At 58.2% G+C, this 27313-nt stretch overlaps 11 protein-coding genes across 11 annotated transcripts; 2 read left to right on the top strand and 9 right to left on the bottom strand.

The window, feature by feature from the left end:
- Window positions 1-723: 723 nt before the first annotated feature.
- SCHCODRAFT_02709373 (uncharacterized protein) lies at window positions 724-3029 on the bottom strand (the record flags this gene model as incomplete). Its single annotated transcript, XM_050347033.1, has 6 exons — window positions 724-1248; window positions 1292-1332; window positions 1387-1476; window positions 1540-2675; window positions 2727-2838; window positions 2889-3029. 6 exons carry the CDS (start codon window positions 3027-3029, stop codon window positions 1200-1202), a joined length of 1569 nt encoding a protein of 522 aa, XP_050202894.1. The 3' UTR covers window positions 724-1199.
- A 329-nt stretch (window positions 3030-3358) lies between these two features.
- On the bottom strand, window positions 3359-5148 carry SCHCODRAFT_02606435 (anthranilate synthase component). Its single transcript, XM_050344214.1, has 3 exons — window positions 4847-5148; window positions 3542-4792; window positions 3359-3489 (listed from the first exon to the last, which is right to left on the bottom strand). Exons 1-3 carry the CDS (start codon window positions 5100-5102, stop codon window positions 3443-3445), a joined length of 1554 nt encoding a protein of 517 aa, XP_050202893.1. The 5' UTR covers window positions 5103-5148; the 3' UTR covers window positions 3359-3442.
- A 1174-nt stretch (window positions 5149-6322) lies between these two features.
- Window positions 6323-7168, top strand: SCHCODRAFT_02661471 (uncharacterized protein; the record flags this gene model as incomplete). The annotated part of the gene is made up of 1 exon (XM_003035091.1): window positions 6323-7168. One exon carries the CDS (start codon window positions 6323-6325, stop codon window positions 7166-7168), a length of 846 nt encoding a protein of 281 aa, XP_003035137.1.
- A 465-nt stretch (window positions 7169-7633) lies between these two features.
- On the bottom strand, window positions 7634-9211 carry SCHCODRAFT_02606432 (SGNH hydrolase). Its single transcript, XM_003035921.2, has 5 exons — window positions 8911-9211; window positions 8771-8853; window positions 8263-8712; window positions 8116-8198; window positions 7634-8014 (listed from the first exon to the last, which is right to left on the bottom strand). Exons 1-5 carry the CDS (start codon window positions 9140-9142, stop codon window positions 7945-7947), a joined length of 918 nt encoding a protein of 305 aa, XP_003035967.2. The 5' UTR covers window positions 9143-9211; the 3' UTR covers window positions 7634-7944.
- A 431-nt stretch (window positions 9212-9642) lies between these two features.
- On the bottom strand, window positions 9643-10885 carry SCHCODRAFT_02606428 (NAD(P)-binding protein). Its single transcript, XM_003035922.3, has 4 exons — window positions 10645-10885; window positions 10303-10589; window positions 10025-10232; window positions 9643-9966 (listed from the first exon to the last, which is right to left on the bottom strand). The coding sequence occupies exons 1-4, from the start codon at window positions 10691-10693 to the stop codon at window positions 9764-9766; spliced, it is 747 nt and encodes a 248-aa protein (XP_003035968.1). The 5' UTR covers window positions 10694-10885; the 3' UTR covers window positions 9643-9763.
- Window positions 10886-11211: 326 nt separating this feature from the next.
- On the bottom strand, window positions 11212-15748 carry SCHCODRAFT_01210304 (uncharacterized protein). The gene is made up of 16 exons (XM_003035923.2): window positions 15672-15748; window positions 15536-15619; window positions 15379-15480; window positions 15249-15321; window positions 15089-15195; window positions 14687-15037; window positions 14075-14635; window positions 13785-14022; window positions 13374-13735; window positions 13216-13320; window positions 12950-13163; window positions 12673-12902; window positions 12471-12618; window positions 12320-12421; window positions 11964-12270; window positions 11212-11907 (listed from the first exon to the last, which is right to left on the bottom strand). Exons 1-16 carry the CDS (start codon window positions 15675-15677, stop codon window positions 11664-11666), a joined length of 3234 nt encoding a protein of 1077 aa, XP_003035969.1. The 5' UTR covers window positions 15678-15748; the 3' UTR covers window positions 11212-11663.
- Window positions 15749-16334: 586 nt separating this feature from the next.
- SCHCODRAFT_02606423 (uncharacterized protein) lies at window positions 16335-16811 on the bottom strand. The gene has a single exon (XM_050344213.1). It carries the CDS (start codon window positions 16655-16657, stop codon window positions 16385-16387), a length of 273 nt encoding a protein of 90 aa, XP_050202892.1. The 5' UTR covers window positions 16658-16811; the 3' UTR covers window positions 16335-16384.
- Window positions 16812-17016: 205 nt separating this feature from the next.
- On the top strand, window positions 17017-18304 carry SCHCODRAFT_02606417 (uncharacterized protein). Its single transcript, XM_003035092.2, has 5 exons — window positions 17017-17063; window positions 17117-17269; window positions 17319-17416; window positions 17517-17895; window positions 17951-18304. The coding sequence occupies exons 1-4, from the start codon at window positions 17053-17055 to the stop codon at window positions 17807-17809; spliced, it is 555 nt and encodes a 184-aa protein (XP_003035138.1). The 5' UTR covers window positions 17017-17052; the 3' UTR covers window positions 17810-17895; window positions 17951-18304.
- A 1425-nt stretch (window positions 18305-19729) lies between these two features.
- On the bottom strand, window positions 19730-21213 carry SCHCODRAFT_02606414 (uncharacterized protein). The gene is made up of 2 exons (XM_003035924.2): window positions 20997-21213; window positions 19730-20939 (listed from the first exon to the last, which is right to left on the bottom strand). Exon 2 carries the CDS (start codon window positions 20890-20892, stop codon window positions 19999-20001), a length of 894 nt encoding a protein of 297 aa, XP_003035970.1. The 5' UTR covers window positions 20893-20939; window positions 20997-21213; the 3' UTR covers window positions 19730-19998.
- Window positions 21214-21772: 559 nt separating this feature from the next.
- Window positions 21773-24995, bottom strand: SCHCODRAFT_02606412 (TPR-like protein). The gene is made up of 9 exons (XM_003035925.2): window positions 24457-24995; window positions 24231-24407; window positions 23958-24183; window positions 23487-23907; window positions 23053-23430; window positions 22644-23002; window positions 22477-22594; window positions 22268-22396; window positions 21773-22210 (listed from the first exon to the last, which is right to left on the bottom strand). The coding sequence occupies exons 1-9, from the start codon at window positions 24797-24799 to the stop codon at window positions 21989-21991; spliced, it is 2373 nt and encodes a 790-aa protein (XP_003035971.2). The 5' UTR covers window positions 24800-24995; the 3' UTR covers window positions 21773-21988.
- A 109-nt stretch (window positions 24996-25104) lies between these two features.
- SCHCODRAFT_02561690 (T-complex protein 1) lies at window positions 25105-27270 on the bottom strand. The gene is made up of 8 exons (XM_003035926.2): window positions 27137-27270; window positions 27001-27086; window positions 26616-26953; window positions 26386-26567; window positions 26207-26333; window positions 25661-26153; window positions 25286-25610; window positions 25105-25232 (listed from the first exon to the last, which is right to left on the bottom strand). The coding sequence occupies exons 1-8, from the start codon at window positions 27219-27221 to the stop codon at window positions 25198-25200; spliced, it is 1671 nt and encodes a 556-aa protein (XP_003035972.1). The 5' UTR covers window positions 27222-27270; the 3' UTR covers window positions 25105-25197.
- Window positions 27271-27313: the final 43 nt, after the last annotated feature.

Below are 27313 nucleotides of genomic sequence, written 5' to 3'. Positions count from 1 at the left end.
TCGGAGAAGGGCAGACGACGTCCGTCGGTGGCGAAGGCGAGCGACGACCATTCGGAAGAAGGAGGATGTATCTGCGAAGGCGATTAGCACGGTGCGCGGGCAAAAGGCGCAACATACCTTGTGGAGCGAATGGCGACGTAGTCGACCAAGTACGAGCAGCAGCAGCAAATCCCCATCCTCTCCGGTGGTGACAGGTCGCAGGGCCAGCCCGCGACCTCAATATGTGGCCGCCGGAGGGGAAGGGGTGGAGGGAGGAGGAGGAATTATAAAGGTAAGGCGAAACAATATAAGCAGCAAGACGTATATGCAGAGTAAAGAGATAATGCAAGGGCGCCCAAGCAGGTATTATAAGAGCCGAGAAATATAAGCCAGAGTATGCAGACGAGAGATGAAAGAGACAAGAGAGATAAGCAAGGTTACCGAGTCAAGGGAAATAAGCAACGGATCCACGGGAAGTAAGCAAGGAGGAGAGCAAAAGGGAATAAGCAAGGAAGGGGGGAAATCGCTGTGCAAAGCCGAAGCCGGGCGAGACGAGCGCCTAAAAGAGTGATCAGAGTCTGTCCGCCTGATAACAAGTCACATACCGGATCAAGCCTATGTCAGCGCTCTCCTGGGTCCCGCTCCCCTCGTGGCGCCCGCCGTAGACGACAACACCCCACACCAACCAGCCGCCACCTATCATCACTCAACCGCCCAATCCATTCCCCCAGACCCGCTCGCCCTCAACGCCCCCGACCCACTTTGCGGTAGACCGGAGGCGCAGGGACGTGAAGCGGATCTAGTGGTGACCGTAACGCTTCGTGCGGAGGCGACAACTGATCAGCGTAGAGTGCGCCATCAATACAGCAGGACGACGAGCACCGAGACACGCGTGGAAGCGTACCCAGTGCTCGCCATGACGTTGTACACCCATCACCCCAAGCAACTCGCCCAACACCCGCTAGACCGCCCGATCAACGAACGCGCACGCAGAACTTACCAGCAAGCCATAGTTTACGCCGCTTCGACACCCGATCTGGGCTACAGTCTGGTCTGGTCGGCAATGGCGTAGTGCTGGGGCGCGACACGTCGTTCAGAGGAGGCAACGAGGTCAAGACACGCTGTCGGAGGTGACAGGCAGACGACGTCCGACTCACGAAGGGAGATCTAGCGTGGCTGTGGTGGCGGTCAATAATGCGCTCGCTGAGTGAAGCGCGAAACTACGTACCTTTGAAAAAGCCAACGCCCGTCCAACGAAGGAAGGAGTATCTGGGCGTGTGATCAGCCAAGGGGAACGGAGTGCGTAGCTGACCTTCGGGCAGATGATGGCAAGGCAGACCAAACATCAGAGTACTGCGAAAGCCACGGTCAGTCATCTCGCTCATGATGAGTGCGAACAAGACTCACCTCATGCGGCAGCAAGCTGGCAGTTGCATAGGCAATGCGAACCAGAGATCCAAGTGATGACGACGACTGTGTCAGGGTAGACGCAAGCATCTACTTCCGGCCAGGAGCGAGGCTCTTGAGCGCGCGACCCACAGCCTTAATTCCCTTGCGTACCATACCGTGCTTCTTCTTCGAAGGCAGCGTGAAGCCCACAGGCGCCCCCCACTGCGACGCGGGAGTCACCTTGGCCAATGCAGGCTTCACGGTTGCCTTGCCCTGCCCCACGGCGCGCGACACCAAACGCGCTGGGGGCGGGACGACGGGGCGCAGAGACCCACCCGTCGCTCCTCCAAGCATGCCAATCGGCCTGGGCCTGCCAGCGACCCGCGGCCCGAGTTTGACCTCGAACACGGGTACGGTGGCAGGTCCTTGGCATGTCAAGGGGGAGCGGCGGGTGGACCTCGCAGTCGTCTTGTCCTCAACGGGGTCGAGCACATCCCCAAGGGCTTCGAAGAGGGCAGAGGGTACGGCACGACGAGGCGTGAACTTGGCGGACAGGCGCCGGACGGCGGAGTCCTGGCTGTAGATCGAAGCCTCGCTGGCGATCGAAGTTATCGAGGATCTTGCGGAGTCGGCCGCGGTCCACATGTCGGCGCTCTGCTGGCTCCACTGGGAGCTCGGAGAGCTGTGCTCGGTCGCAGGGGACTGGCAACTGCGCAAGTCGACGGCGCTGACGCGAAGGAGGATCTGCGTGGGGGCAGGTCCGGCGGCGACCTGCTGGCTGAGGGCCTTGAAGGCTGAGCACTCCCTCTTGGCGTCGTACGTGAACGCCGCCTGCGCGTAGGCGTCGACGGATACGACCTCGCCCGTAGGCATCGCAACGGCGAAGGAGCTCGTGAGCTCATGGCGGCAGACCTCCCTCATCCTCGCAGTAAAGACCGTCGCACCGAAGCCGTTCGCGCGCTGAGCAAGCTGGTAGGCGCGCCGGAGGCCGAAGTCCTTGTCTCCGAGCTTGTTGACCTCGCAAATGAAGTTGAGAGCCGCATAGATCGCAGTACGACCCTCAACGCCGCCGGTACGTGCGTACTTGATGGCGGCGTCAAACCTTCCGAGCGATGCCTCGACGCGGCGGATGATAGCAACTGCCTGAGCGATGATGTCGTCGGCGAGAGCGATCGCGGTCTGCGCGTTGCCGCTGAGCCAGGCGTGCTTGCACGCGAGGATGATGTTCAGGCGTACGCTGAACATGTCCTTCTCTGCCTGGTGGAATATGTCCTTGACCGCGACGGCTTCATCGAGGAGAGCGAGTACTGCGCGAGACGGATGAGTAAAGGCGGGGAACGAGGAGATAGTAGACATACACTCAGTCTCTTCGATGACATCCAACGTGTTCGCTGAGACGTTGAGGCAGGCCACGAAGGCGGCGAGGATGCGCTCGAAGAGCCCGTCGGATTGCAAGGGAGCACACGAGATCTGGACGACGATGAGCGGGACGAAGAGCGGGTCGGCGAGAAGACACGTACGCTGGAGGCCTCCTGAGCTTTTCCGAGGAGGTAGTCGGCGGCGACAACAGCCGGGCGGGAGTCCCGGCCAGCGGGGCCCGGCGCCGTCACAGAAGCTTGAGAGGAGGTGCGGGAGAAGGCGTGCTTGACAGAGAAGGGCATGGTGACAAGCGTGGGATGCAGAGTGGCAGGTGAACGTGGTGAACGTGGGTGGTAAAGAAACGTGGTGAGCATTTCCAGGAAATACCCCGCAATTTATACCCATTTCCAGCGGAAGTAGAAACAGTGACAAACTGTGACAAGCAATTCAAGCACGTGACCGTGGTAAACATGTCACGCGTTTCAAAGTGGGTCCAGAACCCTGCAGCGGCTGCGCCGCCAACAGCTACACAGGAGGCCAAGTATCCTGGTCATACACACCGAGACGCACATATGAAGACCTGCAAGCTGCAGCCCTAAAAGCTCAGGGCTAAATGTCGTCGCGCGCTGTCTGCCTTCACGAAAATGTGCTTGCCTCTAAATAATCAAGTCCCACAGCCTGAGGTATACATATGTACATGTCGCATTACCCTCTATCATGCCGATGTCGCACCCTCCGCCTGCTGCATCTCATACCAATATTCTGGTAGCAGGTATTAGCAATAGGAAATCAAGAGGAAACGGATAGCACTCACTCTCCGCCTCTTCGAGCGCCCGTACATTGCCTTTGAGCTTGTTAATCGTCTCGATGTACTCCTCCTCCTCGTTGGAGTCGAAGACGATGCCACCACCCGCCTGCAGGTATGCGACGCCGTCCTTGAACAACATCGTGCGGATCGCGATACACGTGTCCATCGCGTCGTCGGCGAAGTCCCAGCGACCGACCGCACCAGCATACACACCCCGTCGCTCCTGCTCCAGCGACGACACGATCTCGATCGCCTTGATTTTCGGCGCGCCAGAGACCGTGCCCGCCGGGAAGATCGACCGGAAGGCGTCGAACCGCGTCAGTCCTGGCCGCAGGACACCCGAAACCTGCGAGGTGATGTGGATGACGTGCGAGAACTTCTCGAGCTTCATGAGCTCGTCGACCTTCACGGTCTTCGGGTCGCACACGCGGTTGACGTCGTTTCGTGCGAGGTCGACCAGCATGATGTGCTCCGCGCGGTCCTTCTCCGAGGCGAGCAGCGTCTTCCCAAGCTCCTCGTCCTCCTCGGGTGTCCGCCCGCGATGTGTAGTGCCTGCGATCGCGTGGTTGAAGACAGTGTTTGCCTCCACCTTGCAGAGCGTCTCGGGACTCGAACCAACAATCTGCTCGTCACCGCAATCAATGTAGAACATGTAGGGACTGGGGTTGATCTGGCGAAGGTGGCGGTACACGTTGAAGGGGTGGATGGTGGTAGGACGAGCAAGACGCTGGGAGGGGACGGCCTGGATTATGTCGCCGGCGACGATGTGCTTCTTGAGCGTGGTGACGAAGCCCTCGTAGCCAGCCTTGCCGACATTCGAGACGCTCTCGTTACCGAGCTTAATGGGCGGCTGTGGTGGCTCGGGGGTGACAGCGCTGAGGATAACCTTCGCTAGACGGCGCGCCTTGGCGACAGCGGTGTCGTACATGAAAGAGAGGTTGCTCGCGCCAGCGGTAGGGGGCGCAAAGACGTGAGAGACGACGCGCATGGTCTGGTAGATGTGGTCGTAGATGACAATCGTGTCGACGAGCATGAAGACGGCTTCAGGGATGTGCAGGGTGTCCTTGAGGTCCCGCTTCGTCTTCGGCTCGAAGTGCTGAATACAGTCGTAGGTGACATAGCCGATCGCGCCGCCAGTGAATGTGGGGATCTCGGGAATCTTGATGTACTGGTGCAACGCGAGCTCCTTTTCGAGGGGGCCCATTGGGTCCCCCTTAATGTCCTCGTTCGGACCAGTCTTGATGACCTTGAGGGGATCTGTTGTGACTTGTCAGTGAGAGGGGGGAAGGCGTATGACTCGGGTATGCTTGCCTGCGCCGATGAAGGAATAGCGCGCGACGTTCTCGCCCCCAATGACGGACTCAAACAAGAAGGAGTACTTGGAGTCCTTCGCTATGCGCAGGTAGGCCATGCATGGGGTGATGAGGTCCGCGGGGAGTTCGACATAGACGGGGATGCAGTTGCCACGCTTCTCATGGAGGATGAGGCGCTCGACGGTGTCGAGGGCAGGGTGTGCGTGGAGCCTCTGTGCGCGGGCGTGAATCGCTTCTTCTGAGACGGAGACCATGGTGGTGGCGACGTACGGACGGGTCGAGCATCGCAGCGAGTCAGTGTCAGGTATAAGTAGCGCGGAAATAATGGGCTCTTTGATCGCGCCCCGCCTCCCCATCACAAGTCCGATCGGACCGATGCCATCAGTCATCCCGTTCGCTGCTTGTCCCGCTCCTGCTCCTCATCGCGGCTACTCGTCTCTACCGGGCCATATCTTGTTGACTGCTCATTCTAGCTTACGGAGTAGCTGCTTCAATGCATTTCTGACCGAATAGAATGTGTCCGACGCAGCCCGACGGCCAACGACCTCATCCGCTCATATGCGGTGAACGCGGACGTTTGCAGATGAAGACCCTTGCTACGTCGAGTGCTTAGCGGATGATAGTTCCCCGTCGCTGTGCTGCCTCCGCTCGCCTATCTGCCTGCGGCTAACCTGACACTCTTGTGCGCGGCCGGCAGGACGTCCTTCAGCTTGTCTTCAGCATGCAAGGCTGTCTTCGAGATAGTATACCGTTGTCAGTACCGTGGCGGGGGATAGTTGATACACGTACGTCTACCGTCATCCCGTTATCAAGCTTTAAGTACGGCAGCGAGGCATTAGAGAGCTAACAGCGAATGAGACCGCAACAGCGTCGGCCGGGTCAAGGACACGTTCACTCGCACTTCAGGACGATACAACACCAGCGCTGAGCTTGATGCGATGTTCGCGCGCTTAACTGGACTGCGCAGGTGAGTGCATAGGAGGTATACAGAGCCAGCTTACGACCTCCAGATCCACTTACTCGTACACAAGTTCCGACCGTTTGGACTGATATCGATGTAGATTGTCATCGTTGTATGTTGCTCTACGTGCTCTTTGGAAAGGCAAATCCCTTATACACGCGAATAGAACGAAGGATTCCACAGGGCCTACGTGCTGTGAGAGTCACGGATGAAGGAGCGTGATGCGCAACAATAACGTGACTCGTGAAGTTCAACTGTGACATGACGGGTAACGAACGCGCTAAAAATCGGAAACTACCGAGTTGACGCGCTAGTGGCTGTCCTCTATTTTTTGTTGATTTCCATCAACAAAGTTTCGCGAAAATACTAAACATATCCAAACCAATTGGCTATATAACCCAGCTGTCCACACCCCGATTTCCTCGAGAATATCTCTCACCCCAGGCTTCTGCACAGTTGCTTGCCCCTGCTGCTTCACAGCGCACTCGCCCCCCAGCGATTAACAACCCCACCATGTTCACCCCTGTTGCCAAACGTTTCTCCGCGTCCGTCAAGCGCCTCCTAGGGGGTGCCGGCGGTAGCGGGAAGCAGGTGCCGTTCCCCGTCGAGTTCGTCACCGGGCCCGATGCGGGAAGGGTCATCACGCCTTCGGGCAAGCGGCCCGTGGACCTGGAGTGCTTGCTTGCGTCCTTCATTGACGCGCCGGCCTCTGGGAACGCGGTCGCTATCGCCGTGGTCGACGTGGCTGCCCAGGCCGTCGACCACTCGGACGTCCTTGCAGAGGTGTCCGACTCCGTCGCCACGGTTTCTGCCGCCACCGCCTCCCAGCGTTCCGCCGACTTCGCTGCTCGCCCCGCCAACGTCTCTGCTCGTCTCGCCAAGGTCGCCTCCGCCGTCGCTCCTTCCGCCGTCCCTGCTGTCTGCCTCTCCGCCGGTCTCGCCGCTCGCCAGTCTCGCCGTGCTCGCTCTTCGCCGTCGCCTGCTGCCTCGCCCTTGTCGACCTCTGCTCTGATCGCTGAACGTGCTGCCATCTGCCCCTGGGAGACTTCGTCGCCTACCGCCACGCCTGCTGCTCGCCCTCGTGTCTCCCGCCATGCTGCCACTCCGTCCTCGACCTCGACCTCAACTGTCGCCTCCTCTACGTCGGCCACTTCCCGCTTCTCCGTCTCCGCCTCTATCAACACCGCAACGTCGTCTACGCTCTCCGTTCCTGCTTCGATCTCTACGCTCTCTTCGCTCCGCCGACCCTCGCTCTTCAAGGCAAAGTCCCGCTCCTCCTCTGTCACGTCTATCGCTGTCTCTGTCTCCGTCGACATCTGCTCCGTTCCCGACTTCTCGCTTGCCAGCGGGAATTACTAGGTGCGTAGCGCGTCCACGTCTCTTTGTGGCACCCTGCGCGTTAACCTTCCAAAAAAAGCCCAAAAAAGACAAAAAAGACGAAACTTCGGATTGCAGCGCTGGCCGTTACGCACCGAACGCTCCTTGCACACCTGACTGCTTGCTTTGCTCATTCTCGCTCTGCTATCGCTGACCTTGCTCTCGTCTTTCTTTGCTGTCCCTGTTCTTTCCTTATCCTTGCTGTCGCTGTCGTTGCTTTCCTAGACTCCTCTTGCTTTCGCTCCGTCTTTTGCTCGTTCACGTCTCTGTCTCTTGTCGCTGCTCTCTTCTCACTTTCTCGTTCCTGTTTTTTTTTTTGCTTTTCCTCGTCTCCGTCGCTCTTCTCTCTCTTGTTCTCTTCCCTCTCTTCTTCTTTTTTTTCCTCTCTTTTGCCTCTCTCTCTCTTTTTCTTTGCCTCAGTCTCATATTTCCCATCTCTCCCATCCCTCCCACTCGTAAATCTACCGGCTTTATTACGCAGCTTGTATGACAGGGTTCTGCTGCGGCTGCCGCCGGTCAAAAGGTAACACCGCTCAGTGGGCCATGGACAGTCGTCCGTTGGCCGCTGCCGGTGTTTCTCTTGTACCTGGCGCGCATATAGTCAGGTAGGTAGTATACCGTGGGCTCTACTCTTCCTTCTTTCGGCGGTGGACTACTCTTAGAGGCGGTGCCTTCGTTCCATTGAAAATGGATGTCTCTGCGCATTGAGATTGACAAGTCACAAGTGTGGATGCAGCAGGCACAGCGACTCTCGATTTCTATTGAGGGATTTCTATCGACCGCTGCTTGACTGATGGCGCAGGGTTCGTCCAGTCGACCTCGTCCCATCTACGGAGGCATCAGCAAGACAAACGGCGAAACGGGGCAGGCGGAGCGGCGGAGTGGACGCGGCATTCGGGACGATGGTGAGGAGATAGAATACAACGCACCTAGGGAATGAGTATCGTAAGTTGTCCGGGTCCAGCTCTGGATACTTCTCCTTGATCACCTTCAGGAGCTCGACATACATAATCTGGACACGCCTAGTCAGTAACCCTTTCCTTCCCCGCCTCGATGTCGGTCGAGCGCGTCCTCACCTCGTACCCCACGGCATTCAAGTGCAGCCCATCACCCAAGAACTTCGCCAGCTCCTCCTCCTTCTCCCCCGCCGCACTCCAAATTGCCTGAAAGACATCCACCACCGGCACCCTCTCCTCCCTCCCCACATCCCTCACCGCCTGCGCATACGCCTCCGTCACCTTAAACTCCCGATCAAGCTCCTTCGGCGGGTCCCGCGCGCGCAGGTCCGCGCCGCGCTGCAGCGTGTTCACCGGGGGCGGCGTAATGAGCAGAATCTTGGTGTCGGGGGAGTAGTGGGTGGAGGTAGGGGAGCGGACGAGGGAGATGAGGTGCTTGAGGTTGGCAGTGAATTTGGGGAGGGAGACGTGTTGAGGGGAGGGCTTGATGCAGGCGTCGTTGGCGCCGAACCAGATGGTGAGGAGGCGGACTTTGGGGACGTGCGCTTGTTGGTCTTTGGTGGCGAAGACCTGAAGGGGGAGGGGATGAGGATCAGGGGATGTGCGCGCGTGCAAAGCAGGCGCATACCTTCTCGAAGACTGGGATAGCCCACTCGGTGTTGTAGCCAGAGAGTCCGCGATTGAGCACATCGAGTTTGCGCGCGTAGACATCTACAGTCGCGTCAGGGTCACCGATCCCGGGGTAAGATCACAGAAGAGTGTACGGACGAGCTAAACGAGTGCCAAAGCCATCCTTGCCAGGCTCCCAAGCTCCCTGAGTAATCGAGTCTCCAAACAGCATGATGGTGTCTTGCGTGTAGGCCGCCATGGTCGTAGAAGTAGAAGAGGAGTTCGTGGTCGTGAGTGTCGCGAGATGGGTCACGGATTCCGGGAACCAGAGGATGACGAAGATAGCTGTGACGACGGGAAGGATAGAAAGGAGGGAAAGACCGTGTGGCATCCAAGATAATCAGCTCTGGGCCTGAGATCAGTATGGCGAACCCCCTGGACGACTCGACGAATGGCGCTCAAGTCGAGGAGGTAGCGGTGCGCTCGGACCGTCGGTTCAACGGGCCGCCAAGCTGGCCAAACAGGCGCAACTATCGATCGGGCGCTTTTGTCTGATTTTCGGGACGCGTCCCCTGTTTTCTGCGTCCACCATCGTTCCTTGCAATGTCATTGATGTTCTCCCGACCGTGTGTGATGCCCCCTTCGCTTGCTGAGTTTTGTTTACCTCTCGCCTGCTTTCTTCCTCCCCCACAAACAAGTCAAGGCCCTGGTCGTCCTCACGGATTTCCTACGTCCAGGGCCTGTTACGTTCGTGGAAGATCGACACCTGCGCGTATCTGCCGGCGTGCTCCGTCTTGGAGTGCGCCGGGCTCCAGAGCCGCGCAGGCAGCTGTCTCCGTAGAGTTGAGCCCGCCATCTCTGGGGCGGTGCTCGTAGTTTGGGGACATACATCCCTTCGTACGCGAATCAGTTTCGTTTGCTGCGATGCTGATGGTTTTCGATGTCTAGCTTGTTCGTCTACATAGGTAGATTGCATAATGATACATGGTGCTTCCACTACTCCTTTGCCCGATTACCATCCCCACTTGCCAAGCCCCGTGTAATCGACGAATTCCCCTCCGTGCGTCTCCCGCGTAGCCTGGTCAATTTCCTTCAGCATACCATCTACGCTTTCCTGGGGCTGTATTCTCGGGAGGGTCTTCAACCACGGGTCCTTCTCGACGGAAGCATTGGACATGTCGGTCTCGACGAAGCCTGGCGAGATCGGGAAGGCCACTGCAAAGCAAACGCATGAAGTGAGTCCTGTGCAACCCTGCGAACGAAGACGACTTACCGAGGTTCTCAAAGTCGTGGTGGATCTTGCGGGTGACCCAGTTGAGCGCCGCCTTGGACGAGCCGTACGCGTACGAGCGGCCAGGCCATTGGGAGCCGACGGTGATGCTGCCCACCGGCGACGACACGGTCACGAACTTGGGCGCCTTGCTCTCCTTTAACAGCGGGTACGTCGCCTGGAACAGCACCAGCGGGCCATTCACATTCACCTGCAACGCAATCGCCAGTCAGCATCCCCTCTCAAGCCATCCATCCCCCCTCCCCATCTCCTCAACTCACGTCAAAATGGCTCGTCATCGTCTCCTTCTCAATCGTCAACGCGTCCTCGTTCTCGTCCGCAATCGCCGCGTTCGCAATCACGACGTCCAGCTTGCCCGTCGTCTTGCGGATCGTTTCCGCAGCGGCGGCGTTCGTTGCCTTGTCCGCGGACGCTAGCGCGACGACGTGCACCTTGCCCAGGTGCGCGCTCGCAAGCTTGGCGAGCTCGGTGGCCCCACTGGGATTGCGCGCGCCGGCGAAGACGACGGTGTCCGGGCGCGCGGCGAGGGTGGCGACGAGGGCAAGGCCTGTGCAGCTGTGGTGAGTAAGGTTTGGGGGATGAAGGGGTGGTTTCAACCATACCTATGCCACGGTTCGCGCCGGAGACAAGGTAGACGGTAGGTTGCGACATTGCTCTGGTTTGGGTGGGCTTGACTTTATATGTGCAGCTAATGCAGAGAGGACAGGGTAGAATGTCAGAACATCATCTCTCGCACTCCTTATATACCCCGCCCTCCCCCTCCCCAGGTTTCACTCCTTCCCTTGCCTTCCCCACTCTTCGTAAGGCATCCGCGCCCTGTCGCCAACAATCCGCGCTCCCACGCTTGGTCAGCTGCAGCCGCTTGCGCGGCCTCTTGCCAGGTATGGGGAAACGGGGCTGCTTACTCAGACTTCAGCCCCCGACTCGCATGTTTACCGCCAGTGCTTGACGCACCACAGTCCGTCTCCTTCATTGCTTAGATCGCTGAGCACGTTCAATGCCGCTGAATGTCTCTTGCGCAATGATGCTAACGCGACGTTTGACGAAAGCAAGACCTCGGTCATCTTGGGTTTTCAGGCGTTGGCGCGCATTGGCAGGACAAATTCGAATTCATTGTCTCGAACTTTAAACTTGCCATATCAGGTCGATGCTCTCTCCCCTCACCCCACCACTGCAGAAGTACTTGCATCGTTATTCATACTATTACATTATCGAACGACAGCACGGATAGCAAAACACGGCGGAACTCGCTGGACACAACATGCTACACCATCGGCGAGGCGCGAGGGGTGGGGTAGGGATGGGAGACATTCGTGAGGATGGTAGGGATTGGTAGGAGTAGGGAGTATGTAGGGATGATCAGGGTGGACCGTGGCAGGGATGGACGAACGACGGGTACTGGGGACAAGGGATACGTATACGTAGAGTGAATATATGCCGAGGAGCCACACGCACAAGTAATCACAGCAGCAGACGAGGTCAACGCGGATACGGAAACAAACAATATGTGTCGAAAAACGAGCCCTAAAATACAGAGATATTGTCCCGTCGTTGCCGCACCCTTGATGATGACGATGACCCGAACGCCATGGACGTGGGCAGGCCAATCGTCGTGAGTGGATCATATGTCTTCGTCCTTGTCCTCGATCTGCGACGGCTTGAGCATACCAGGGATGCGCATCGCCTGCTGGCGCTCCTCCTCGGCCTTTTGTCGCGCGGCGGCCTCCTTCTCCTCAAGGTAGAGCTCCTGGTTGTCGCCGGCGAACTCCTTGAGCTGAATGAGGAAGTCGCGCAGCGCGGTCTTGAAGGCGAGCGGGTCGGTGTGGCTCGTAGCGAGGGTCTTGACGAAGTCCTGCACTTGCAAGCTGAAGGTAGGTGCGTCAGCTGGTTGTTCTTTTCGTTTCGCATGACGACTACTCACGGGTTCAAGTGCGGGAATGCCGTCTTCAGCAGGTTCACCGTGAACTCTTGGAAGAAGATCGAGTTGTTCAGCGCTGGATCCGGGAACTGCGCCGTGTCGTACAGCGGCTGCACGATCGCGCCCTGCTCGACGAGCTGGAACATGCGCGCCAACAGCTGGCTCTGCAGCTTGAACCCGCTCTTGTGATCCGTGTCTGTTAGCACGAAGAACGTGTCCTGGACGATGCTCAGGAAGAACTGCTGGAAGAAGGCGTTGCTGACGGCGGGATCGGCGGCGTTGGCGAAGTTGTTGACGATCTCGATGCACACTGATATCACATTAGGGCAGATACGAAGGCGGCAGGGCATACTACTCACTCAACAAGCCAATATCTGAGATGTCGCGCATAGTGTGCTTGATAGCCCAGATGACGCTGTCCATGAACAGCTTGAACTGTGGCGGCGGAATGGTGAGGAGGGCTGCAGCTCAGTCAGCATCCGTCTTCAAGATATCTAACGGACTACGTACCAGGGAAGCAGTTCAGATTAATATTCCTCAACAGCTTGAAGAACCCGACGCGGTGTTCAGGGTACTCCGAGAAGTCTTGGTTGATCATATTCAGCGTCGGCTCGAACACCGCGTCCAGGATCGCCGGCACTTGTGGCGTGAGCAGCGGCTGTGTCCCAAGTGTTATAAGGACAGAAGAACGCGAAGCAGAGAGCGTACGCACACCCAAACGGTTCGTTATCGTCGCCATCACGTTCAGCACCTCGGCGTCGCGGGCGGTCGGGACGTTGGAGTTGTAGTCACCGAGAATGGCGTCGAGTAAGGGCGGCATGAAGTTGCTGTTGACGGAGTCGAGGTCCTCGGCTCGTCGGATGTAGGTCTCCATGAGCTTGAGGATCTCCTTCTTAACCGTCCGCAGTTGCCTGACTTTTGGTGTCTTGGTCGCGATGGGGCCTATGTACTGTTAGCGAGGGCCGATATGATGGTAATGCCTAGCTCACCCTCCTTCGCGACCGTGTCGCTGATGATGTGGCTGACAGCCTTGTACAAGCCGAGCATGTCAAGGAATATCCGCCCGATTTGTGGCAAGTAGAAGCTGCCAATGGAAGTGCACGCCGCGACGTTCGTCTTCAAGACGTTCGCCAGGATCTTGATGTTATCCGTACTTGACAAGACGTCCATGCTTTGTGCTGCTTGCGCCATCAACGAGTCCCACTGAGGGTCGGTCAGTATGTGCGCTGGTCATCATTGAAAAAAAAGGACGCACGGCGCTGTTCGGCAATTCCATGAGCTTTGCGATCAAACGCTCTTGCTGGGGCTTGTTGGGCTGCGCAGAGATCATGTAGCCGACGGCCTCGTAGAATGTGTGGACCTGCACATTCGTCAGCGACGGCGTACTTCACACGCGCGAACTTCCCGGCTCACCTGCTGCGGCGACAAGTCGACCGTAATCCGATGCAGCATCCGCAAGATCTCGTCTACAAACGGTTCGCCCTCCCCGCTCTGCTGCATCACAAAGTGTCTCCGGCACTTCTGCGCAATCTTGATGAACGTGTCGCACGCCATGTCCTGGACACCCTCGTGCGTCTCGTGCATAAACTCGAAGAGCTTGTTGACGACAGTCTTGAGGAACTTCCAGTGCGCCTTGAGGAAGCGCGGGTACTGGCCGACAATGTACATGATATCCGAGGCGACGACGGCCTTGTTGTCCTTGCCGCGCTTGATCTCGCACAGGCCGAGGAGGTCCTTGATGACAGTGACGAGGAAGCGCTTTTCAGTCTCCTCGTCTGTGAGGAGTGTCAGTATAGCTCGCGTCATGCGGCAGACGAGACGTACTCATGGCGCCCGATATCGAGCCAATAGCCCAGCATAGCGTGTTGAGGTTGTTCCATGACCATTCTGAGCCGTCGACCTGCTTTGCGAGCTTGTCCGTGAGGATGGTCTCCGTGTCATTGACGTCCAAGTGAGTAAGGTAAACCAGCAACTCGCGCATAGACTTGTATAGCACGATGGTGTCGCTCTCCTTCATGAACTCACGAACGATCTCACCCTCGTCGTTCTCGACAACGAGAACCTGGCAACTCGTCAGCGGCAATGAAAAGCAACGGAGCAGGATGGTGGCTGACCTCTTCGGGCTTGACCATGCGCTCGATGACGACCAGACGTAGATTCGAGAGTACAGCAGCGTAGATGTTCTTCCGCAAGTTCATACCAGCGAGCAAGCTGCTTTCCCCAGGACCGTTGCCGAGACTCAGGTTCATGAGCATGCCACTCTCGCCGATAGGTAGACTCTGCAGCTCCTCGTACAGCTCCGAGACAAGTTTGACCCAGTACTCCAAGCAGATCTTGAACACCTCGCGCTCGTCGACCTGTGAGATCTTGACCATGTACATATGCGCGTTGAGCAGCACATCCTTGTTCTCCTCATTCTCAACGACACGCAGATGGTTCGAGAGGAAGTTGGCGAGGAAGAGCGCAAGGTTCAAGATGAGCTCCTGGCCGGCGTCCGATGCGTTGGCATATGCGCTGGCGAAGTCCGTGCCCGGCGGGATCATCTTGTTGACAGATGTCATGACCATGGCAAAGAGGATGGCGAATTTGGGGTCGTATTCGGGACCAACGTTGAGCGCAGCGATCTCCGCAAGACACTTGAGCGTGACATTGCGGAATTCGGGCGTCTCGAGGAACTGTGGGATATGAATCAGCATGCGGCGCATATCGAGTGGCGTACGACGCACCCGGTTGAGCAAAAGGTCAATGATGGTCGTCTCAAAGATGAATCCCAGCGGGATCCAGTTGAGGAAGCGCAGGAATGTCTCCAGAGCAGCCTTGATGAGGGAGGCCTTGTTGGCGTCCTGCAGCACCTCCTGGCAGAGCTTGAAGATCTCCGAGAACTCGCCGCACATCTGATTCTTCAGGTTTTTGATCTTGACTGTCGTCATCTGGTCGGCGGAGAAGTCGAAGATTTCCTCGGACAGCAGCTTCAGTATAACCATGTTGTTCTCGCAAAGGGAGAGGTTGGTCTTGGAAGACTCGACAAGCTCGGAGATGAAGTTGGGCCAGTTGTGTGGCCACTCCTGCTTGAGGATCTATAGTAATACTGTGAGCTGGAGTGGCGATGCGGAGGCTTTGTGACGCACCTGGATGAGCGCAAGGTTGAGTTTGTTGAGGTACGTCTTTTCCCTCCGCATAACCGTCTCGTCAGATCCTAGCTGCACCGTGAGGCCGACAACAAAGTTCCGAATGCCTGTCGGTGTGTCAGCACGTGAAGACTGCGTACGCATCGCGCCCGGGACGAACCTTGCCGTTGACCATCGGGGAGGGACTTCCAACGCGTGCTGATGAGTTTCTCCAAAATTTGAAGACCGATGTACTATGGAATTGCCATCGATGATCAGCCAAAGAAGGGGTACAAGAAGGTATCACCCACCTTCGTTTGGGGGAATGACGATCGCTCCAGGATGTCCGGTACCCTCGTCCAGGCTTCGGGGTTGTCTTGAAATTGAGTCAGCACTTGCTGTGCCATTTGTTGCTGCGAATGTATAGGTAAGCGCGTCATCCACGCTCAGAAGCCACTCAAGACGCACCTCCGCCCCTGCCCCCGTATAGAACGCGACAACGACGCGGTCCATGAGGGACACATCGAAATCGGCTGAGAAATCGAGTAGCGCCTGGGTACGGATTAGCTGACGCGTCGTATGACCGCAAACGCGGCTAGGTCACCTCCATGTTGGCAGACGGGTATCTGGTGTACGCGTCCGCGAGTGTGAGCTCAGGCTTTCAGCGCGAGATGAAGGCGGAAGGAGATGAACAGCACAAACCCTCCAACAACCAAGTCCATGATCATCAGCTGCTGACAAAGCACGGCCCGGTACCCGGTCCCGCTCGGACAATGTCGTCATGTCATCCCCGCCATTGTTCTCTCCTCAACCACCCCACCATGTCCCGAGTACACCCTCTAGACAGTCCCAAGTCCCGGCCCTTTGTGATGAAGGAAGACCATACTCTCAGGCTGCTTATAATTGTTGAGCGACTCAACGGCTGTAGCCAGCAAGACCATGGAAGATCCTGATCACAGTGCGAATCGCAATGTTCAGCTCGCTGTCGGTACACAACAAATCTTTCATGCGTAGAAACTACCTCTTGTACTCTAGGTCCGACTCACAAGACTCTCTGACTACCTTGTCAACATTCGATTGTGCCTAAAGACCTAGGACGCAATGAGCGATCTTGTTTTGCCGTCATTCATGTCCCCTTCGATGAGTACTGTCGGCTACACAAGGTGAACATCAAGCCTGATTGTCTATCGCGAGTCGGCTCACCACGACGGCTGATATCGGAGGGGGGCTAGTACACCGTGATTGGTGAGGAAAGCTGATAACCGTCAGACCTTGGCTCTCCTGCTGCTTACCATCACCACTCTGCTGCCTCTTATATCAATCATCACAGTGCCCTTGCATCATTTCCGTCGACCTCTCCTCGCGATTCCTGTGCTCATGACCGTCCTCATACATTCGTCTACCTGTACCTCGCGACCACATCATGTTGGCGCCTGGAGCATCGGGAACAACCATGATTCTCCCTGTGTTTGGCCAAACTACCTGAACAGGTACCTTCAGGATCTTCGAGATTATGCAGATGGGGTGTGCATGGGTCGCGGGACTTAGACCATCGCGCTGTGGATTCGTGCGTCTCGAATCCTTACCCATCTCGAGCTTCTACTCTCGAAGATGACCAAGCCACGCACAGATGTGCCAGGGCCCAGCATCAGAAACCCGGATTTGAGGCGTCTTGCTTCTCGGCCAAGTGAGTACTGGGCGTAGTCCATGAGGCGACATGGGAGGTCGTTGCAGACGTTGGCGATGGCAATGGGGCTCGCAAAGACGCACGGAAAAACCTTGTGACCCCGTCTCACCTAGAGATAATAGCCGCCCAAAGAAATGTGCTGACGCAGAACGACGAAGCAAAAGACGTGAAACTCTTGCCAAATCTTCAAGTCGAACAATGACCACACGTGACTGTCACGATCGATCGATTTCGATACGCTGACTCTGTTTCCTACCTCCTCCTCGACGCCAGCCTCCGTGGAAAGCATCGATACAACATGTTCAAGAAGTGCGAGGCTATGCTCACACCCTGGGCTTCATTTGCCAACGCTACCAGCCCAGATTCTCCGTCTCATCAGACGTATCCGGACAAACACCCGTGAAGACATCGGTTCAGCGCCAGCTGCGCTCCGCCATCCTTTCCCAATGGAAGATCGAGCCAGAGACGCTCGAGGCGGTGTGGCCGAAGAAAGAAGGCCTCGTGCTCGTCAAATGGTCCGTGTCATCCTCAGTCCGTCCCGACGCGTTAACCCAGCGACGGTAGCAGAGAGCACATATCCATCTATACCGTGAACGGCGAGCCCATCTTCTTCCAACACTTTGACGGTCCCTTCTATCCGACTCTCCGCCTTCTTCATAAGTGTATGTTCCCCCTCGCGCACGCCCTGCCTCCCGTCCGCCCCGTGGTGGCACAAGGTTTAGGGTATCGCGGACTGGACTGGTACTTACGTCCGTCGCACAGATCCATATATCCTCCCGAGGGTACAGATAGACCGCGGCGCTATCCGCTTCCTCCTTGCCGGCGCGCACATGATGTGCCCCGGCATGACGAGCAAGGGAGGCTATCTCCCGCCGCCGGAAGAGGAGATTCCCGCCGGTGCCGCCGTGGCAATATACGCCGAGGGGAAGGAGCACGCTGTGGGCGTGGGTATCACGAAGATGAGCACGGAAGAAATCAAGAAGGTCAACAAGAACATCGGCGTAGAGACGACGACCTATCTTGGGGACGACCTCTGGTCGATACGCACGCTCTGAAAGCGCCCGTATGTCGTCGAAGGTGCCTCCCATTTGTAGCGGCTGCGCGCATCCATATCCGCCGCACTTCGCATCTTCGTTGTATAGTGCGTATCGGTTTCTGCCACCGTGCGCGTGTTTACTGACCAGTCACTGTTTTAGGTGTAAGATAAGCAACCTTTGTACTACCACTTCGACGCACATCCAATGTAACACCGCGTCCGCGCACGGCTTGACGTGTACTCGCGCACCTGTGGCTATCACGAGGTCGTACTCGAGGCGAGGTGGCGTTCGGCTCTGCACCCGCAGCACTCCCAAGTCGTCTACAGCATTGGCTGTGGAAGAAGCCAGGCGACATATCGCACCGACCCAATACCTTCGGCGGAGACTCATACAGGGACCTTCTCGGACGTAGGATCACGCCTTCCTCGCGTTCCTCTTGACGGCGACAGCGCTTCGCCTTCTCTCCCTTCACTCGCATCTTGTCTTGGGGCTTGTCGACTCACCTCACTTGGCTAGCGAGCCGGCTCGCGCTCCCAGATACGCGCAAGCGATCTGCGAGGTCACGCGATGATGCCTGATCGTGATGCCACTGCGTCGGTGCGTCGGCCGTGCAACTCAGGTCGCGCGACTCTAACCGAAGCCCGCGCTACCATCGCGTCGGACAAGCCCGCCATTGATACGGCGCGCGTCATGCCTAACGCGGCGCGCCACCCTTGGTCAGCCCGCTGCATAGATTTGCGGTGGGGCAGGGCGCGTCGCGCGCCCTCTATCGACAGCGCGCACCACGAGAGATAGCGATGATGAGGCCTGTTATGCGCTCAGCGCGGAGTCCTACGTCCCCCGGACGACCCCGCAGAGGCCTCCGATGCCCGCTTGATGGTGGGAGCACCTTGCGCTGGGGCTTTGCGGAGGTACGTTCGCAGCGTCAGGCCGAGATAGCGCCTACCGCGCCTATTCGTCCGATGTGAACGCGGTATCTCTGCTCACTACAAACTGTCCGTGCGGGATAGGCGACCCTGCAGCTGGCTAGACCTCTCCAAGCGTTGCAGCACACCTTCTCAACCTTCACCAGCCCAGCCGTCTCATGGCGCCATTACCTAGCAGCCTTGGACTCGGACGCATTCTGCGTAATGAATCGCACGACCAACGATTGCGAGTCCCTGGCGAGTCCACTCGTGATCACTCCATGTCTAGGTCGCCAGTCAGAACCCCCGAAGGATGGATGGTCTTCGAACTTCTACAACGATGAGTCACTGCAGTACTGATCTCTGGCAGTACCCGGGGGCGGGCGCCCACACTCAGACTGGCATTCCAGTTCCCTCGCGAGCTTTAGCGCCACTTTAAGCGCTGCCTCATCCTGACTCCCCCGATAAGCGCGCCTCGAGCACATAGATGTGGGAAGACTGCCCGTGCGTCCCGTTGTGTCCTACCGTGCTTGGAGCCGAGCAGGGGCCTTACGCAGCGATCCCATGGCCTACGCTTTCGTAGCTTACATACCTTTCATCCCCGGCCCAACATGAGGGCAATCTAGCAGGCGCCAGAGCGGCGAGGGCAGGCTATCGAAATGGAACGGTCTGAATAGACGCTGCTATAGCCATTACCAAACGCAGCGAGAACAGCAGCCTGCCGCGTCCGAGCCCCGCACCTGACCACCCTCGCCGCAAGCATCGGCCTTCCGAAAACGAGAAGGCCAAGTCAGTTCGCAACTCAATCATGCATGCGCGTACGCAGGACCGGAGGAAAGACAGCGAGCGAGGGCCCCCATTGACACGGTCAGGCAGGGCCCCCTGCGTCTGAATCCGACTCTGGCCGACGCCCAAGCGGGGGAATCCGTCTAGCCATGACTGGCATAGATAGATCGTGGCACACGACAACGAAGTCCTCAGAGAAGCGCCACAATCCTTTGTCTTGCAGATAAGGCCGACTCACGCCACGCCAGAGGGACTCAAACATAATAAAAGACCACCAATAAATCGCAAGATAAGTAAACGAGGCCGACCGAGCATGTAACAAGAGGGTGAGGGGGATGGAATGAGACAGGGACAGGGAGATGAGCACTAAGCGGTACTAGGGCTACTAGGCGAACGCTACGAATATATGGTACAGGTCGATCCAGAGAGAACAGAGAGGAGAGATGGAGAACATGCATGATGAGGGGATGGGAACGACGACCAGAAGATGGAGGTGAGGGGAGACCAGAAGATGAACTAGCACTCTTGGTATGTATTATACGGATTTTGGAGCTGGTCGTCGGGGAAGGGAAGAGGGTCGACAGCAAAGGGGTAGAAGTAAGAGTCGTCCGTATCGACAAGGATGTGCACATGTTCGCGCAGGCGACTGCCCTCACCCGGTAGCGGCACCGCCGCGGGGCCAAGGGGAGGCAGCGAGCGCGAGTGACCGATGGACGGGGTGAGCGGCGAATCGCTCTCGTCGTCCGATGTGTCTTCTATAGCGTCTGGCACGGAAAGGTCCTCGTCGTCGTCCTCAGCGTCGTGATACGGCAAGGGGTCGTGGTACTGAGACGAGACGGTACGATGAATGTCGAATGGCGAAGGCAAGGCGTCCTCGTGCGCAGGCGGAGGCTGATAAGGGGGGTATGGTACAGGGTATGGTACAGCGATAGGTGGTGGATAATATACCGGCGGTCGAGTCAGGTCGTCGGAAGAGGACATGGGCGAGGTGGACGGGCTCAGCAGCGAGTCGTCGTCGTCGTCCTCCACGAGCATCGAGTGGACGTCCGCGTCCATCGCGAAGTCGTCGTCCTCGTCGTGGGAGAGGGTCTCCAAGAGGGAGTCTAGCCATTGTTCTTCGCTTCCGCTGCCCTCAGCAGCGGCACGGTCGTCGACCAACTTGCCGGCGTCGGGGAACATGAACGAGTCTACTTCCTCGTCCGCCGCATCGTCAGCGTCTGTGGCATTCCTCGCGTCCGCAGCCGCGTCGGAGGCCGCGGCGTCCGGCGCCGTTGACAACTGGGGGGTAGAGTGCACAATGGAGTTTTTGAGAAGGACCCAGCGGTGCAAGCTTGCGTCCGTCCTGCCCCCGAGGGACAGGTGCAGCTTGGTGCGCGCGAGGGAGAAGAGGTTTGTCGAGTCTGACGGCATGGTGACTGGGGACGTATGTGGGGAGGGGGATGTAGACGGGGCGGTACCTATATCAGTGGCTGACCATGAGCCTGCGGGCCACAAAGACAGGCACACGGACTCACTGTAGGACAGGGAAGGCGTGCACGAGGCTATGAGCGGGATATGCGTTCGACAATCTCTGGTTCGAAGAGGAGAGCACCAGTGGAGGTGATGCGGACGGCTGTGTTGACCATGCTTAGAGGGCGGAGCGCCAGTCACTGTGAAGGGCGACGACGGGCAGATAAGGAAGACGACGTGCGGTCGAATTACGCAGACATGGCTGAGGACGGCGGCGCGACAGTGACGGCAGTGGGCAACACACAGACGCGTTGACTCACTTTAAATAGCATTCCCCGCCACGTGCGTGACTGTGGCCCGCAACAGTCCCCGTCCGAGCCGGCTCATCACGACCCCGCAGACGGGGCGAACCGAACGTGAACCGGCCGTAAACCTAAACCAGCGCCAGCCTCAGATATACGCTTGCCAGAAGCTTCATGTCAGGTACTCCTGAGCCTGTCACCGTGCGGGGGATCCCCTCCAGAGCCAGGCCAGCACCCTCATTTGTACATGTTTCCCCCCTCACTTTCCGCGTCGTTATGTTGAGCTGCACGAGGGGGTCCCACCGTCGCCCACCGTCGCAATTGCTGTCGCCAGTGGCGCGGTCCAACTCGCAACCTCGTCCGACATCATTTATCCTCATACAGTGGTGATTCCGCCTGGTCTTCACGCATCCAGCTCGCCATATTCCCAGCTGAGAGCTCGCTGGCTCGCACATCCCGCCATCGAACGCGCCTCGATCGCGACTGTCCTTTCCGTCTGACGAGTGCCCGCCCGGACACTGCGCATCCCCCTCTGAGTGACTTACGGCCTGCTTCGCGGCCAGTATTCGGCCCCTTCCTTCCTCGCTTTGCTTCCTTCCACGCCCCATTGACTCATTATGCAGCAGAGATGGTGCCGGCGCTGCTTATTGCACCACCACCCACAGTATACACTAGTAAGAAGATGTGGGAAAAGCCCCCGAGACCAGTCGCGGGTCAGTCACTGTCACTCGTCCTTGGCCGGTCGTGCGCCCCCCTCAGCCCTCGTCCATCCGGTTGTCCTCATCCTCGTCCTTGTTGAGCTCCAGCAGCTTCCGAATCCGGTTGACGCTCTTCGGCGCGATATCCCGCGCGACGGCGACCATATGCAGCGCCTTCACCTCCTGCCCCGCCAGCCGATAAGCCTTCGCGAGCTGGAACACCACATTCGCCTCCTCCGGCGACGTGTTGCGGAGGAACTCCAGGTCGCTGATCGCATCCTGGCAAACAAGGTCAGCCCACGTCCGGACCCGCTATAGTTACATAACCCCGCGCACCTCGTACCGCCGCATTGCAATGTATATCTTCGCCCGCCGATAGCGCACGAGCGCATTATCAGGCTGCAGCTCCACGGCCTCATTGAACAGCTTGAGGCCCCCGGGGCGATCGTTCCGTCGCTCTACCGCCTATAGAGTGTGGTCAGCTGGCCGGCCGCGCAACAAAGCCAGCCAAAACCGGCAGGCTACTAGGCTGATGTGGCACGCACCATTCCCAGGCAGCCTAGCAAAACAGCGTTCTTCGGGTTGATCTCGACCGCCTTCCGAAAATGAAATTCTGCCATCCGTATCTTGCTCATGCGCATATAGCACGTCCCGAGGCCATACCTAGTGCAGCGATAAGCGACGGAGAGGTCGGCAAACAATGAGACCCTACCAAGCGTTGTAGTGTCGTGCGTCGACGCGAAGAGCGGATTGGAAGAAGTTGATAGCTCGGTCAGCATCCTCATCCAGCAACTCCTGCCCACTGAGCGTGTACGCGTAAGCGCAACTGGGGTCAAGTTGGAACGCCCGTCGAAAGCACGCCAGGGCTTTTGCCCGGTCCCGTTGCAGCGAGAAGAGATTCCCAGCGGCTAACCAGCCTTGAGGTGCATGCGGGTTGATGTTGAGGAGCTCCTGCGCTAGGTACGACAGCTCCTCCGCTTTCCGGACGTTCCAGAGCAGCGACGAGTATATCTCCATGTCCCACAACCGGTAGGGCTCCAGCGTACGTACTGCCCCGAACGCGCGTTCTGCCTGCTCAGGATCAGCCCTTTGCACGATGAATTCGGTCGGGAAAGACATACTGCAGCGTAATTCTGTCGCTCGTAATGCGCCTTGCCCGCCATGGAAAGCACCCACGGTGAGTTTTGGTGCGCAGTGGGTATCTCGTCCAGCGCAGCGACCGCGGCCACGCAGTCATACTTCGCAAGTGCGCGCGCAGCTCGCGCGAACATCCTCATGAGGTTGTACAACTCGAAGTCTGCGCATTCTTGCTCGTAAGCCTCTTGCGCGGCTCGCTCCTGCGCTTGTGTCCAAGCTTCAGGCCCTGGCGAGGCCGCTGAACGTGGCGAGGACGGTGACTGAGCGGGTGGCACAGCATGGTCTGTCTCTTGCTCCGTGTCGGTTGACTGCGTCCGTGCGTGCTGCGTCGTCGGCTGTCGTCTCGTCCGTGTCGCTGCAGTCTACATAACCCTACCATCAGATCAACCTGAGCACAAACCTCACTGCCCTTGCATACCTTCGACGGCGGCTTATTCGCCCCACTCAGCAGCCTCGTACTCCGCCGCGTGGGCGCGGGTGGCGGGATCTGCGACGCCTGCGAGGTGACCTTCGTGACCCGGGAGGTCGACGCCTGCGGTTTGCGTCCCGGTAAGAGGACGTCAGCGATCACGGAGCCAGCGCGTGAGCGTGCCTTTTTCGGTGCGGGCGGCTCCTCGTTCGACTTTCCGGCCTTCTTCAGGTCGGCGCGCCCGGTGTGGCGCAGCTTCTTCTGGACGGGGCCGGTCTCGTCTGCGGAGGACAGAGGTCGTGCGATTCCTGGAACGCCAGGGGCGGGGTTGTTGGATGGGGGCTGTAGTTGTGATGAGGGGAGAGGGCGGATGGGTCGGTTGATTTGGGCGAATGAGTTTTCGGGGTAGAAGGAGGAGTCGTTGGTGGCTCTGAGGGATGTGAGTCACTAATAAACTGATGTTAGGAGAAAATGGTTCACATGGAATCTCGCGGGCCCGCAGGTGGGCCCATTCGAAATGGGTGAGGCTGGCCGAAGCCAGCTCTCCAATTTGCGAAGCCATTTGGCTTGGTATTGTTGTCGGGAGTGAAGAAGCCAACTCCAGTGGCTATCGGCATGGTTTGGGCGGCTGGGATCTCCTCCGGCTGTGAGCGTTTCACCGGTAGCGGCCTGTGAGGGAATATCACGTCCAGTTCGGGGACTTTGCCTGCTGTGAGTCAGCTTCTGGGCCACTGCGTGCCACACGCCACGTACCGAGCGCGCAAAGGCCCTCAAAGGCTTCCCATATCATGGGGTTCAGTTGCAGGGATTCGCGGAAATACATGGCGGCTCGATCGTGTTGGTTGCCCTTCAGCGCGGACGTGCCGGCGCGACATCTGAGCGTGGCTTCGTCGGGGAACGTGTGGGGTACGAGACGCGACACCGAGGACGCTGTGCGCGAGTCAGAAAAGGCGCACAAAGACACAATCATGCCACACACCTGTCCGTACATACTCCGGATCCGCGATCGCATCCTCCAGCGCCTCGCGCGCTTGCCTGTGCTGTCCCAACTCGCTATAGCACTTCGCTTTCAGCTCCGCGCACCCCGGGCACGCGCGCTCTTTCGGGGAATTCACGACGCAAAGCGCAGAATACGGCTGGCCGGCGCGCAGGAGGACGGTGGTATAAAGGTGTCGTGCGTCGTGGTTCTCGGCCTCGAGCGAGATGTAGCGCTCCGCGTAGAACACGGCGGACTTGATGAGGTCGAGATCGAGGCACTGCCATATAATCGCGTGCAGGCGCTGTTGCAGCGGGGTGAGTTCCGTGAGCGGCTTAGGCTGCATGGCTGGGTGTGGCTGGGGTGCATAAAGCTGGAGGCGCGCGTCGTTTCGCTCGGTGCGGAGGCCTTGGCGGGAGATATGCAAGAAGCGCGACACGCAGGGGCAGCGAGGGGCAGAGATGAGCGTTTGGGACAGGCCACAGGATAGCTAACAAAGAGCCAGAGCGCGAAAAAGACCCCGTCCCGATGATGGCGTAGCGGTCAACAAGGAATTGCTCACGTGATGACGCGTAACGGGCCGACGTACGTGGGAATCCCCTGCCCCGACGTCTGCCCGCCGCCCGACTCAATTGAGTGCAAGTCCCCGCGCGCAAAATGAACGGAGATGGTCGTCAAGACCACAGCCAGGTCGCAGTAACAGCGCCGTTAGCAGTATATTGTACAGTACTACTTCTACATCTTCTAGTGTCCGTGAGGATCAGGCTCGCCTTGCGGCTCTAAGGATGGGATCAGAAACGACGAGAAGATGGCACAGAAACTTTTAACTTACCTGGAATGCACTGGATCGCGTCGTCGATGCGAAGCAAGGAAACAGCAGCCTCGTACGCGGACTTCAGGCTCTTCACCTTGCTCATCGTGGGCTCGAGAATGCCAGCAGAGACATTGTCCCGCACGTCCCCGTTCATGAGGTCGAGGCCATAACGCAGGAGCTGCTTCTTCGGGTCGCCAGCAGGTGCAGTCTGCGCCTTGTAGTGGTATGACCGCAATTTGGCGACAAGCTCGGTCGAGTCTTTCGCTGCGTTGACAGAAAGGGTCTTCGGGATGGAAAGCAGAGCTTGCGCAAACTCAGCGATCGCGAGCTGTTCGCGAGATCCCTGCAAACAAAGTCAGAAGGCTTGTCCAAGTATGTGCAGATAGAACGCACCAATGTCGTCGCAAAGTTCTCGAGGTATATGCTGAGGGCAGACTCGACGGCTCCGCCACCGGGGACAACGGCGCCGCTCTCCAACGTCCGCTTGATGATGGAAAGAGTGTCATGCAGAGCACGCTCCATTTCGTCGAGCATGTAGTCGTTGGCGCCGCGGAGGATGATAGAGGACGAGCTGACGACCTTTGTGCCCTTGACTAAGATAAGCTCGTCGTCCGAGATGCGCTCTTGCACGACCTCGTCCGCGGTACCGAGGTAACTGGGCTCGAAGGTCTCCTCGCCCTCGAGGTTTGCCAAGCTCGACACCAAGGTACCGCCAGTGGCCTTCGCAATTCGGCGCAGGTCCTCCTTGCGACATCTGCGGACGGCCATCGCGCCAGCCTCGACGAACTCCTTCAAGCAAAGGTCATCAATACCCTTCGTCGTGAGGACCACGTTCGCGCCGGCCGCAAGGATCTTGCGAATGCGTTCCAGCGTAATCTCCGACTCCCTACAGATCGAGCTCAGCATGCTTCCCGCGCGAGGGAGGAAAGGATTACGCACCGCTTCCGAATCTCCTCGAGCTGGTTCGGATCGTCGACGAGAATCTGCACGCCGAGCTGCATGCGCGCCTTCTGGAGGTTGATGTCCAGGCAAGCGATCTTCGCATTCGTTATGCGCTTCTTCATCGCTTTTGAAACATGAGCAAGTCTGACATGCACTCCACTGCGCATGACACCCACCTTGACTGGCGACGGTGCAGTTCAGGGCGTAGCCCTGCACGAAGATGGAGTCCCGTGCGCTCCGCCCGTGCGCCTTCAGTACGTTCACGGCCTTCACGGGGTACTTGATGTCACCGCGCGTGTTGATTGTTCTGACGGCGAGCATCGCGTCGACCGCCATGGGGGCGAACACGTCGTCATCGCTGGATGGATCAGTACTCTGGCGCGCTTTTGTAACCGATGCAACTCACTTCCCGATGATCTTGCTCGACATGCTGGTCTTCGCGGCGTTGATCAGCGCCTCCTTCCCGAGCGCATCCACCTTGATGCTCAGCTGGTCCTGCATGTACTTGACCGCCTCCCGGCACGCGAGACGGTAGCCGGTGATGATCGTGGTGGGGTGGATCTTCGACTTGACGAGCTCATTTGCGCGGCGCAGAAGCTCGGCGGCAATTATGACGACGGACGTAGTGCCATCGCCGACCTCCTTGTCTTGCTTCTGTGCGAGATCGACGAAGATGCGGCCCGCGGGGTGATCGACAGAGAGGAGGGAGAGGATGGTTGCGCCATCATTCGAGATGGTGACTTCCTGCACAGATGTTAGAGCGCGCAGCCATGCACGGCGCAATCACATACTCCAATGTTGTCCACCAACATCTTGTCGAGCCCCAGAGGGCCGAGGGAACTCTTGACGATGTTCGCGATGGATTGAGCAGCGATTACTGGAAGTATGGTGAACACTTGCTTGGGATATAAGAGTTCTGTCGCGCACCATTTTGGTCACGAATATCCTGCCCAGATACTCTGTCTCCACCCAAGAACGCGCCAGCACGGGGATCCCTTTGGAACATCGCCATGATTAACGATGTGTAGCCGACTTTTGGGAAAAGGTCAAGGACGCGTATGGCGCAAACAGCGCCAAATCACGATCGCGCCCGTCGCGTGGCGC

The sequence above is a fragment of the Schizophyllum commune genome (genome assembly GCF_000143185.2).
Source record: "Schizophyllum commune H4-8 unplaced genomic scaffold SCHCOscaffold_1, whole genome shotgun sequence".
In the NCBI taxonomy this organism is placed as follows: domain Eukaryota; kingdom Fungi; phylum Basidiomycota; class Agaricomycetes; order Agaricales; family Schizophyllaceae; genus Schizophyllum; species Schizophyllum commune.
This window is presented reverse-complemented; position numbering and strand designations above follow the sequence as displayed.

What these genes read in the sequence shown, in the direction of transcription:
- SCHCODRAFT_02606435 (XM_050344214.1), bottom strand. Translation starts at nt 5,102, where the DNA reads ATGGTCTCCGTCTCAGAAGAAGCGATTCACGCCCGCGCACAGAGGCTC. An exon ending in CTATTCCTTCATCGGCGCAG is followed by an intron (nt 4,793 to 4,846) that starts GCAAGCATACCC and finishes AAGTCACAACAG; the next exon opens with ATCCCCTCAAGGTCATCAAG. An exon ending in GGCGCTCGAAGAGGCGGAGA is followed by an intron (nt 3,490 to 3,541) that starts GTGAGTGCTATC and finishes ACCTGCTACCAG; the next exon opens with AATATTGGTATGAGATGCAG.
- SCHCODRAFT_02606432 (XM_003035921.2), bottom strand. Translation starts at nt 9,142, where the DNA reads ATGCCACACGGTCTTTCCCTCCTTTCTATCCTTCCCGTCGTCACAGCT. An exon ending in CTTTGGCACTCGTTTAGCTC is followed by an intron (nt 8,854 to 8,910) that starts GTCCGTACACTC and finishes ACGCGACTGTAG; the next exon opens with ATGTCTACGCGCGCAAACTC. An exon ending in TTACGATACTCATTCCCTAG is followed by an intron (nt 8,015 to 8,115) that starts GTGCGTTGTATT and finishes ATGCCTCCGTAG; the next exon opens with ATGGGACGAGGTCGACTGGA.
- SCHCODRAFT_02606428 (XM_003035922.3), bottom strand. Translation starts at nt 10,693, where the DNA reads ATGTCGCAACCTACCGTCTACCTTGTCTCCGGCGCGAACCGTGGCATA. An exon ending in CGGCGCGAACCGTGGCATAG is followed by an intron (nt 10,590 to 10,644) that starts GTATGGTTGAAA and finishes ACAGCTGCACAG; the next exon opens with GCCTTGCCCTCGTCGCCACC. An exon ending in CGATGACGAGCCATTTTGAC is followed by an intron (nt 10,233 to 10,302) that starts GTGAGTTGAGGA and finishes ATTGCGTTGCAG; the next exon opens with GTGAATGTGAATGGCCCGCT.
- SCHCODRAFT_01210304 (XM_003035923.2), bottom strand. An exon ending in CCCCGATGGTCAACGGCAAG is followed by an intron (nt 15,196 to 15,248) that starts GTTCGTCCCGGG and finishes ACACACCGACAG; the next exon opens with GCATTCGGAACTTTGTTGTC. An exon ending in GCATTCCCGCACTTGAACCC is followed by an intron (nt 11,908 to 11,963) that starts GTGAGTAGTCGT and finishes ACCTACCTTCAG; the next exon opens with CTTGCAAGTGCAGGACTTCG.
- SCHCODRAFT_02606423 (XM_050344213.1), bottom strand. Translation starts at nt 16,657, where the DNA reads ATGGGTAAGGATTCGAGACGCACGAATCCACAGCGCGATGGTCTAAGT.
- SCHCODRAFT_02606417 (XM_003035092.2), top strand. An exon ending in GGCCTCGTGCTCGTCAAATG is followed by an intron (nt 17,270 to 17,318) that starts GTCCGTGTCATC and finishes CAGCGACGGTAG; the next exon opens with CAGAGAGCACATATCCATCT. An exon ending in TCTCCGCCTTCTTCATAAGT is followed by an intron (nt 17,417 to 17,516) that starts GTATGTTCCCCC and finishes TCCGTCGCACAG; the next exon opens with ATCCATATATCCTCCCGAGG.
- SCHCODRAFT_02606414 (XM_003035924.2), bottom strand. Translation starts at nt 20,892, where the DNA reads ATGCCGTCAGACTCGACAAACCTCTTCTCCCTCGCGCGCACCAAGCTG.
- SCHCODRAFT_02606412 (XM_003035925.2), bottom strand. Translation starts at nt 24,799, where the DNA reads ATGCAGCCTAAGCCGCTCACGGAACTCACCCCGCTGCAACAGCGCCTG. An exon ending in TGAGGGCCTTTGCGCGCTCG is followed by an intron (nt 24,184 to 24,230) that starts GTACGTGGCGTG and finishes GACTCACAGCAG; the next exon opens with GCAAAGTCCCCGAACTGGAC. An exon ending in CGAATAAGCCGCCGTCGAAG is followed by an intron (nt 23,431 to 23,486) that starts GTATGCAAGGGC and finishes AGGGTTATGTAG; the next exon opens with ACTGCAGCGACACGGACGAG.
- SCHCODRAFT_02561690 (XM_003035926.2), bottom strand. Translation starts at nt 27,221, where the DNA reads ATGGCGATGTTCCAAAGGGATCCCCGTGCTGGCGCGTTCTTGGGTGGA. An exon ending in CTGCACCGTCGCCAGTCAAG is followed by an intron (nt 26,334 to 26,385) that starts GTGGGTGTCATG and finishes ATGTTTCAAAAG; the next exon opens with CGATGAAGAAGCGCATAACG. An exon ending in CGCGATCCAGTGCATTCCAG is followed by an intron (nt 25,233 to 25,285) that starts GTAAGTTAAAAG and finishes TCCCATCCTTAG; the next exon opens with AGCCGCAAGGCGAGCCTGAT.